This window comes from Lipophrys pholis, assembly GCF_963383615.2.
Source record: "Lipophrys pholis genome assembly, chromosome: 13".
NCBI lineage: Eukaryota > Metazoa > Chordata > Actinopteri > Blenniiformes > Blenniidae > Lipophrys > Lipophrys pholis.
Genome location: NC_137632.1, coordinates 20,836,069 through 20,847,436, shown reverse-complemented (window position 1 = coordinate 20,847,436; position 11,368 = coordinate 20,836,069). Strand labels below are relative to the sequence as shown.

Below are 11,368 nucleotides of genomic sequence, written 5' to 3'. Positions count from 1 at the left end.
GGCATATTCATTTGCTTCCACTGATTGGTGTCCTTGTTTTTCTCATCATTTTAAGATGTTATTTGCTTTATTGCATTATTGGTCACTACTAAATCTGGTTGAAGACCACACTGACATGCAGAAAGTTGGAAACTAAAGTGCTTCAGATGGGTTTGAGACATGAGCTATACTTGGACACAATTTATTTAAAAAGTTATGCCAATTTGTTGAAAATATTCCAAACTCAAGGGAGGCATTTTTGAGGATTTACACGTGAATAAATCAAAAAACCCCAACGGCTGTTTTGAGATTTTGTAATTTATGAAAGGCGAGTGATATCAACAGTACATTCACCAGAAAAGATCTTTCCCAGAGGAAGCAGGTCTCCAGTGTGGGATCACGCTCTTGGAATTGATCCTTTAAAGCTGGTCCAAGTCCCCTAACTTGGATCTTTTTTTGCATCGTCTTTTTTCAGCGGGCTCATTTTTGTTGATCTTGATTTATTAGGACGCTTGAAGAACACAAACAGTGAAAACAGTGGAGGTAGCGCTGCAGTCATCTGGTTTCAGTGGTAGAACACGTTTATTACCCGACTATCACCAGGGTGAACTTGTAAAGAGATAATATGAAGTGCTTCACCATGTCATAATTTCCAACTCCTGATTTGGAAAATTTGTCTCTCCGGATTTAACCAAACCCAAACTCCAGATATTTCGGACTATGACAGATCTTGGAAAAGTTTGTAAAGAAGAAATTCTGTTCTCATTTTGTGACGATGACTAACAGAAGAGGAAGCATGATGATCTTATCTTTGAAGAATTTCTCAGCTCTCTCATTTAGTTTTAGACCATAAAAAAAAACAACACACAGGAGATAGAACAGAATAACAATATATTTACTGGGTGCAAATAAATTTTAAATATACAACGCAAAAACACACATTTCAATATGTTCTCCATTACCATGCTACTATTAGAGGGAAATAAAATGTAACAGTAATGGAGAGCACAAAACTTTATGATGCCCAGAAAGCAGATTGTTGTCAGTGATTCATTACTTTTGATGATTAAACTTTACTAAGTTTCTCAATAGTTGACATAAACAATACAAAAGAACGTCACTTAAAATTTTAACTTTTCTCCTGCTAATCATGTTTCAGCCTGGATCCAGGACCCTCAATTGCTCACTGTATTTTTTTTCTTCTTTTAATTCCTGATTTATCTTCAGTAGATTTAAAAAGACAAGTTAAGGCAAATAAAGTACTTTCTATTCAAAGAAATCTAGATGCACTTTTCATCACTGCATTTCACCACTTTTAATCTACCTATACGTTTAGTTTTAGAGGTTTCCATTTCTGAAGGTCCCACTCAAAGCTGAAAGAGTTCACGAGACATTAATAATCTGTCTACAATCAACATTTTGCATTTGTATTTCCTGTGTACAGCACAATATCTGGATTTATGCTGCTTTCCGGCTGCCTTGGACTCAAACTACCAGGCTTTCTGTTGCAAAATCCACTAATCATGACGTTTTACAGACACTTGGGAGGAGAAACCGTATGTTACAGAAACAGGTGAAAATCTTCAATGTGCTGTAACAATTACACACTACACACCGCCATCTCCACAATGAAACTCAAGGTCCACAAAGCGTACCCTCAGGATACAGACCTCAGGAGGTCTTTAAGGACTTTTCATCTACAGGACCTAAAACAGCTCTGAATCCCAAGGTCCGAGGAAACTTGAGAGCAGCATGAATACTGTTAACCAACTAGATCAGACACGCTACCATTCACACTAATAGTCGCCCACACAGAATCAAGAGAGACATTTTTTAATAAATGGTGACAACTTTGCGTGTTGTCCGTAATCTTTATGTTTAGTGTCTTGTGTTATTTTGAGTTTTTGACTCTTGTCTCTGGTTTCAGACACGTTTACACGTACCCAGGTATTTAAAAAGACGGTGATATTTCTCTGCATTTGAGCCTCGTATTTACACATAACCGCAGCTACGACTCACCACAAACAAGGATTCCTAGGTACGCGGATATTTCCGTCACAATTCGTGAGGTGGTGTTTTTTTTTCCAGTATTCTAATTGGTTATCATGGCTTCATGCTTCACGCTACACTGTCCCCTACAGGTTTGGCATGTTCATGGCAGCTCTGAACCAGGTGTGTATGCAGTCCGTATAAATGAAGATTTAAAAAAAAAATTTTTAAAGGTAGAGACGGAAGTGTCCGTTTTTGTAAAAACCCAGGTACGTGTAAACGTGGCCTAAAAAACTAAATGTGAACCATGACAGATTTGGGGGAATTCTATCACATCCTAGCGCCTCATAATGGCAATACGTATGTGTTCCTAAAGCGAACATTCTGGGTTTCTCCACAGTTTTGCTGCAGAAAAAAACCCCAACTAAAACCCATGTTTACCTGGAACATGAGTGAGCAATTCAAGGAGTTGGATCTGGACAGTGTCGATCTACCCATCCTCCTCCTATACTGCTTCATCTGACTCAGGATCACTGGAGCAGATCTCAGCTGACAATGAACGAGGCTACACCTGTCAGTCCATCACAGACAAACACAGGATAAGTTCCAGTCACCAGTCATTAAGCTGAAGCGCATCTTCTTTCCAGAGAAATCCCCACACACACGGGGAGAACATGCAAACTCCAAACAGAAAAACCTGAAAGCCTAGACTGCTCTGTTATTACATGGCATGTTTGAGTAGTAACCCCGGCTAGCTCAGTTGGTAGAGCATGAGACTCACAATCTCAGGGTAGTGGGTTCGTGTCCCACGCCGGGCGCCACCTTCCCGTGGGCTCACCACCTGCAGGAAGGTTCTTAAATGGTGCATTGTGATCTGGGTGACAGTGCTCAGACTGTCACCCCCGCGACCCGGAAACAGATAAGCGGAAGACAATGAATGAATGAATGAATGTTTGAGTAGTTCCTTCAGGCCAAACATTCTTCTTACTGTGGTTCTTCAGCCAGAGAAGTGCTACGTGACGCAGGACCAGAACGCTCTGTGCAGAACACGAGAACACCTACACAGCTTCTACAAGTCCATGACAGATTCTCTCGTGAAGTATTTAGATCACCTTTAAAGTGGCAGAAAGATAGTAGTGTTGGAAATAATTGTAAAACCATGTTACTGGCTCTGTTAATGGTCAGAAAAGAAATAGATTTGACGCCCCATGGCTCGTCTTTGGGACTGACTGAGGTTTCTTTCGAAGGATGGGGGGTGAACAAGCACAGCGGAGGAGGAAGAGGAGGAGGACGGGGCGGACGGCAGTCAGTTTTGGTGAAGCAGGAAGCTCTTGATTGGTTCTGGTAGTGGGAGCAAGGATATGTGGCTCAGCCTGTTTTTTCCCATCGTCCGGCGGATCCTGATGCGACAGAAGTGTGTCAGCCTGCGAGGCTGTCCTGAGAGGAGGGGAGGAAGAGAGACGCTGTGAACGGATCAAACTACAGATTTAGGTCAGTTAGGATGACAAAGTCCAAACCTTTTCATATTTTTTTTCCCCCCTTGTAATTTATGTAATCGGCTTTTATTGCTCAGAAACAATGACTGTGTAAATCCAACCTAAACAGAGGGGTGCCTGTGGCGTGTGGAGCCGCTTACGCTTCAGTTTGAGAAAACAGTTTTACTATCAAAATTTATGAGTTGAAATTCTGAAACGGAAAAGGCAATAAAGCGCAAAAGTCAACAACGAGTGGCGGCGGGGGCCCAGTGTTTTTCAACGCGCACATCCTGACCTGTCGGAGGAGGAGAAACACCGGCGTAGCTAACAACTTGAAGGATGACTTCATTATAAGTGTGCTGTGGTACGGAGGGTCACTGTTTCACTCCATGTCACTGCAGAGGCAGTACTTTGCACTGCAGATAGTATTTAATTGGAGAGTGGATGTCATGGTGTTTATGTGGGGCTGGTGAGAATTGCATGACACCACGTGTCCCTTTGAGTCACTTTCTGTCAAGTCGGAGCGACTCAATGAAGAGATTTCACCTCAACAAAATTGGCGTTTGTTGTGTTTATTGCTCTGATTAATACCAGCTTGAGTCAAGGTACCACTTTCATGTGAACTCTTTGATTAAACACAATTTTTTTTCATGGCACATGGACTTCTATTTACGACATGGCTGTCAAAAACAAAGCGTTCATTTAATTAATTGATTTTTTAGATTTTTTGTTTTTATTTGACGTTTAACTCGGAAAAAAGAAATTACGCAATTAATGCAGTTTTGTTTGCTTCGATTTTTCTTTTTTCTACCTCCAGCAGCCGCTGTTGCTTCAACCTGGATACAGAGCAGCAGAATACCGAGCAACGATGGGATGACATTAAGGCAGAACGTTTCACTTTCACAAGTTGCCTGACGGTGCAGATTAGTAGTCTAGGCATCAATTACAATTCTTTACAATATTCATATTAGTTTTGACTGAAAATATATCACAAAAAAGAATTATCCATCCATCTACTCTTTTGGCAGAAACTCACTTGAGAGTAAATATTTCATTCACAAAAAAAGAGTCAGACACCTTCTTGCTTTCTGTACTAACGACCACTGGCTCTGGGGGGAAAGTCCATCCTGAAGCAGCTCCTGCTGAGGAACATGTCGTCTCTCACTGAAGCCTCATACAAGTAAATTCTACTCACTCCTCGCCTCCAGGAAGACCCCGAGTGCGTCTGGATCCACCTTCCTCCGGTTGGGGGCCTCCAGCTCCGACTCGTCCCAGGGCACGAGTGCCGGGTTGGCTCCGTGGTCCAGCAGCAGGTGTATGAAGGCCACCTCACATCCATGCCGCAGCACGGCGTCCAGCAAGCAGGAGGCCAGGCCACGCGTCAGCGCCTCCTGGCAGACGGGCCCCGTGTAGTTGAAGTCGGGCTGCGCTCCGGCCTTGAGCAGCAGGCGGAAACAGTGCAGGTGGTGGTACGCGGCGCTGATGTAGAGAGGACACACCACCAGGGTGTTGAGGGTGCGAGCACTGAGCAGGAGCCGGGGACCCAGCTGGTGGTCCATGTCAACATCAGCGTTAAACCTGGAAGAAAGAAATGGGAAAGAAAACACGTTTGCCTGTTTCGTCTGTTCGGAAGAGTTTTTCTGGTTGAATGTTTCCACAGGTAAAATAAAAAGTACAGTCTCTCCAAGTCGCCACACTCAATCATATTTATCAGATAGATTCCCCTTTGTTCATGTTAATGATCACTTTTCAGCTCAGATAATAGTGAACCATGGAGTTCCACAGGGTTCTGTGTTAGGACCTATACTTTTCACAGTACATGCTTCCTGTAGGATCTTATTAGAAAACACTCTATTGACTTTGATGTTGATGGAACACAATCTATAGATCCAGGAAACCAGATGACACTAATGTTGATTCTACCCTGGGAAATATAAATATTGCACTCTTATCTCAATTACGATATAATATATATATATATATATATATATATATATATATATATATATATATATATATATATATATATATATATATATATATATATATATATATATATATATATATATACTATATAATTAAAAAAGTAAATACAGTAGTTGACTGGTGTCATATGGCAGAACCAAGTCAAGATCTGTCCCCAGCATTTGGTAGCTAGATAGGAAGTAAACTAAGTATTATTGCTGGTACACCATGTGAGGTAATGCTTTCATTTGAACACAAGCAATGATTTCTCTTTCAGTGTCAAACTGTTGATGAACCAATCAACATTGTCCATTTTTTTTAACTCACACAACTCTTAAGCACATACCACTTTACAAGCTGGATTCTTCAATCCAAGCATTGAATCTTTTAAAAAGACAATTTTTTACTAGATTTTAGGTCTTTAAAGTGCACCTGTAATTTTTTATTTTTTTTAGACTTGACAAGGACTGTTTAAAACTGCTAGATTCATCAAACTATACCATGAATGTTTTTAAACAGACCTCATCTTCTTGGTCCAGAACTTTTTAATGCTGATCCTTCAGACTAAACCCGGTAAAAACTAAATTCCATTTGTCATTTACACTGGACCTACACTTCTAGAAATAGACCCAGATATTACAGTTCTATTTAGTTGATGCTGCTGATGTTGTCTCATTACACTCTAATATCCCTCTTCGATTTATATGTCATACTTCTCTGCAACACTAATTACCTCCACGGGGCCACATAAAAACTGAACTGAGACTATTTGATCAGTTGAGGTACACATGGTCTCTTTAAACTTAGTCTTTATTATTCACCTGAATTTCTCTAGTCAGACCCTCTAAACAAGTGACATTTTTCTCAAGTGTTGCACGTTGAACATTAAAGGGTTCCGGACCTGATCAGCTCCTGCAGTATGTCCACCCTCCCCACCCGTGCGGCGTGGTACAGCGGGGTACTGCGATGGTGTCGGCTCCCGTTGGGGTCGGCGCCGGCTTCGAGAAGAATCCGGACGCATTCCAGGTGACCGTTGACCACCGCGACATAGAGAGCTGTCTGGCCCTTGACGTCGACGAGGTCCACCTCGGCTCCCTGAGCGATCAGGTAGGCGACACAGGCGGCGTGTCCCGCGGTGGCCGCGATACGCAGAGGCGTGCAGGGAAGGCAGCCACAGCACCACACCGACTTCTCATTGATACGCCTGGAAGCAAAACGGAGATGGTCTTCTATTCAGGTTTTGTCATGATTATGAAGTTTGCCATGAATTCCTGTCGAGCAAACGTAGGCCACGAAAACACACTGAAAACAATAAAACTGCAGAGGTCTTAAAAATATCATGCTACGCGGTCAACACAAAATATTTACGAGCACCTTCTAAAATAATCTGCTTTCCCCCTTCCTGCCTTGGCCGAGATATGATGGGCAGGGTAGGACAAACCCAATGAGGTAAAAACTGTTAAATTGAAATAACAGCATGTTGTAAACCAAACGATGAACTGGCCCAAGGCAGTAATAATGGCCTGGCTGGGTGTGGACACTGCGAGCAAGCATGATGGCTGCATACAACCGCTGAGGGACTGGGATTACATGTGTGCTGACCACTATGAGCAAGTCCTCCAAGTGTCTCAACCGGTTGAGCCCGACTCAGGCTCCGTCCGTATGGGTATGTGCCGCCACCGAGAGCTCCCCTGTGGATATGATATAGTGCTGTTCACCTCCATAGTGTCACTTCAAGTACCCACTGGTGCTACACGGCCTGCTCGGTGGTTACAGTGTGTACGGACTTACTCTGCACAACATGAGCCGTCACTCAGAAAGGAACACTAAACAGAGAAACCACAAACACCAGAGTGCCACACACGAACACGAACGGGGAAAGAAAGACTGGCTGCTGCGCAGTGGGGATGGATCAAACTAAAAACGGGGACGTTGTCACTGAATGCATCATGCAAATCAGAAGCCATCTGTCACGGCTGTCTTCTCGCAGCCAAAGTAAATTCAAAATCGTCTGAGATATTTTGAGAAACGGTTCTGGGGTCAGGTGGATCAAAATGTGAAATTCTTTGTGGAAACCAGTGGATTAAAGAGGAGCAGGACACGCCAGGTTGTTAACACTAGTGTCTATTACATTTTGTTCAATTTCCCAACTTTTTGTGAGCTTGTAAACCAGATGAGACTGAATAACCTCCTCTGTTGATCTGCCCTCAAAAAGTTATTTTTTATTGAGAAAGATGCATGTTGCTCGTCCACTTTTGGGACGATTTCATTCACATAGTGTCTGTGATAGATAATCTTTTCTTATTCATAGGTATCAAAACTTCTTGTGGCTCTTTGGTGTGCAGGATCATGTATTAGGACAGCTCTGCCCACGCTCTTAAACCTAGAAAACACTCCCTTTCTTTTTGACCTTGTCGTCTCTTTCGATCCCACCCTCATCATGTAGACTGTTTTTCTTTGTGGTTTTGCTTCCCGCCGCTTTAGGGATTTTTACTGTTTTTATTTCCACTTGCCGAAGCCTTTTATAGTTTGTTTAACTATTTTCCAAGACTTGGTAAACTGAAGTGCTTTGCATTGGCTTTGCGGGCCTCACGGTCTGAAGCTGTCCTCCTGCAGCAGGTTCCTCAGGGTGTCCAGATCTCCTACGTAGGCCGCATTGTGGAGCCGCATGTCATCCTGCTCCAGGGGCTTGTCGCAGAACTGCTCCTGCAGCCATTCCTTCAGGTTACGACCTGGTGAGGAGAATCAAAATGGATCTGACCACTGTACACTTATAACAGTGTTGATCTGCCGAATTAGTTGCATTTTATTAACTGTTCATTATTGTGGTTAGTAGAGGCTGCCACCTTGACCAAGTCTCCCGAGACGTCGTCATCTCAATATGTATGAAGACGGAATAAATCGTATTACATTTCAACAAAGAGATCAGATCCTACATAGGCGCGTCTCCAGGGTTTGCATCAAGTAAATTGCTGAAAAACAAATGAAGGCCCTTTGCTCATTGAGGATGAAGAGGGAAGAGTCATTCTGTGGAGCTCCTGCAGCTACAGCTCAGATGCGTCACCGCTGACACTGAGCGGTATACCTTTTAAAAAAAAAAAATGCTTCTAAGATGTACGAATAGCAGAGGAATATATTGAACGTTTGTCAGATGCTGCCCTTATTTGGTACGAGGGGAACCAGTCCAAGCCGGGATGGGCAGGATGACTACCCCCTGCATGCAGCAACAACAACAACAACAACAACCCCATCCCCACCATGCAGATATCACCAGAATATATTTTACCCAGAATGCACTAGGAGGCAATGGTGATGATTCATTTGTAAGATAACTGCAAACATCAAAAATAAAGAAAGGTGTTTACATAAGCATGTATATCTATGCTTCATGTGCCTTCCTGAAGAGCTGCTTCTGGTTTTTGAATAATTAATGAAGTTGTTGCCTCTAGTGCAAATCAATCCAATATTACCCCTATGATATATATAATACAGATGAAGAATGAGAGTACTTCCTGAATACATAAGCCACACCTTATTATGTTGTCATCCACAGCACATCTGTATGTCGTGCGTATTAAAGGCTGCATGGATGTGCTGCACCATGACACACACACACACACACACACACACACACACACACACACACACACACACACACACACACACACACACACACACACACACACACACACACACACACACACACACACACACACAGACGCAACGCACACACATACACACACAGAATGTGTGTATCCTCTCATGCACGTTTACCTGCAGTGGTGGCGCTGGGCAGATCGGACACAGTGATGAGCGGGGGGAAATTTATACTGGGCGGGTCGTCCACATCAGCCTCCTGACCTTCGGCCATGCTGCACAAATATCACAACACCGTCCACCACGACGCACGACGCGGCGCTGCAGCCGATCCACACCGCGTCCGCAGAGCCACGGGAGGCAGAGAGGACGGAGGCCTGTCCGGCTCGATCACACAGGAGGCATCAAAATAAACAAACGTGACTGTGTTTGGTTGGTGAGCGGAGCGCGTCTCAGAGCTCGGTGCGCAGCGCTTCTTCCTGACTGCGCGCCTCCGGACGCACTTAAAGGGGAAACGCTGCGCGGAGTGCGCGGAGTGCGCTCCCCGTATAAACACCACCGACACCAGCACCGACACCGGGTCGGTAGAGGACTTTACCAGCACGAAACATGGGGGAATATAATTGATAGTTAAAAAAAAAATGTTAATGAAAATAAAGAATTATTCAAAATTATTGTACATACATACTATACATTATGACATTTTTTTAATTGTCCAATACATCTATGAAGATGTATGAAATTAAATTTAAAATGTAATTACTTCATTATTTGTCCTCCAACAAGTTCATGAAATCATCAAAAAACATTGGCTCATACTTTATGTGATGTTTTCATGATTATTAAAAAATTTTTTTATCAACAGAACATTGACAACAATATTCCCAGTAATACTGCTATTATTAAATACGTTCACAGATTTAGAGATAATCTAAGGAATTCCTATATTATTATCATAATAGCTGTAATTGTGTAACATATATTTTTGGTTCATTTGTATTACTTGAGTTGTTTTGTGTTTTATAAGGCATGGCAGGGCTTCTTCTTCTTCACCCCAGACTAAAGGTTGATTTTAGTTTCTACAAATGGACAAACAATGTGGAGGAATTTGTTACGGTCTGGTACTGCTTGTATAGTTTAATTGTTTCTCTTTTTTCATTTAATTTTCTAAAAGGTATGGTTATTTAATGACTTTTTCATTATGTGTGTGTATATATTTTCTTCATATAAAGTCATTTTGAAAATCCCCCAAAAATCTTCTTCCTTGCAATTGCAATGTCACATCTGAGGTCATATGGAACATTCGCACCAAAGATTTATAAAACTACCACCAAAACAATACTGTGAACTACAGAGTCTCTGTGTGCGTTGGATAGGTTTTGGGTGGGTAACGTACACCGGAGAGGCACGCAGCCGTGGTGCTGTGCTGCCCTCTGACAGACAGTGACATCCTGGTGGTGCTCTAAAAATAAACTGACAGGTCAACAGAGCCATGTCTTCCCACGAGTGCACGCAGGTTACTCACAGACGTCCAACTGAATGGAATACAAACAATATTGCAGAGCAGGACACACAATGCAGAGTTTACCCAAACTACTCCTAAATAATCTCAATACCTATTCAGTATTAACTTATAGTAAGCTGAATATGTGGAGATGGACTTTATTCAAACAATGTGTGGTTAATTTACCAGATTAAAGCTGCTACAGTGGCTGAAGCTTTCAGGACGGCCTCATTTGGGGATTAGTGAGTAACTCCAGACCACATAGTCACTCATTAGCAGCACAAACTATTGTGAATTGCAAAGGTCAGAATCAGCTAATAGTAAAGATTGAGTCATGGGGGGGGGTCACTTCTGCCTTGTGAAAGCTAACAGGGAAAAAAAGGTAGAAGCAGACGGACACTTTGCTCTCCTTTCTTTGGACTAATCCACCTGTTGAGACTGGGGGCCCGGAGCAGGTCTCCAGCGAGGGCCTCCAGACCAAAGCTGCACTTTGCATCACGAGCGCTCCCATCAACAGCTGGTACGACGGCTTCCTAATACGTTTTGTGCATGTTGCAGCTGCTTCACAGCTCTCGCAGGTAATGAAAAAAACTAAAAGTAGTTGGGTGCTCGTGTCCCTCGAGGGTCTTCAAAAGGAGCTTAAATGTTTTTACTTCTGTCATGTCAGATCAGGCTCGTCAGTTTAGGAGTGTGACTTGGCCGTGCCGCTCGCCATGAGGCCGCCATATGAAGTCTTGAATTCAAATAAAGAGGGCTCATTTCTTCTTTCACTTCACAATGTAACAGGAGCAATCAAGACCTCTCATTAAGGCGCCATTGTGCAGCTAACCCGACTTTAAGCCTTCTCTGTGCTGCCGCA

General features: G+C 42.9%; 1 protein-coding gene across 1 annotated transcript; it reads right to left on the bottom strand.

Annotated features, from left to right (window-relative positions):
* Positions 1-855: 855 nt before the first annotated feature.
* On the bottom strand, positions 856-9,490 carry asb1 (ankyrin repeat and SOCS box containing 1). Its single transcript, XM_080479007.1, has 5 exons — positions 9,183-9,490; positions 8,002-8,140; positions 6,310-6,612; positions 4,639-5,021; positions 856-3,405 (listed from the first exon to the last, which is right to left on the bottom strand). The coding sequence occupies exons 1-5, from the start codon at positions 9,277-9,279 to the stop codon at positions 3,275-3,277; spliced, it is 1,053 nt and encodes a 350-aa protein (XP_080335133.1). The 5' UTR covers positions 9,280-9,490; the 3' UTR covers positions 856-3,274.
* Positions 9,491-11,368: the final 1,878 nt, after the last annotated feature.

What these genes read in the sequence shown, in the direction of transcription:
- asb1 (XM_080479007.1), bottom strand. Translation starts at nt 9,279, where the DNA reads ATGGCCGAAGGTCAGGAGGCTGATGTGGACGACCCGCCCAGTATAAAT. An exon ending in GCCCAGCGCCACCACTGCAG is followed by an intron (nt 8,141 to 9,182) that starts GTAAACGTGCAT and finishes TCTCCTCACCAG; the next exon opens with GTCGTAACCTGAAGGAATGG. An exon ending in CAGGAGGACAGCTTCAGACC is followed by an intron (nt 6,613 to 8,001) that starts GTGAGGCCCGCA and finishes TTTTGCTTCCAG; the next exon opens with GCGTATCAATGAGAAGTCGG.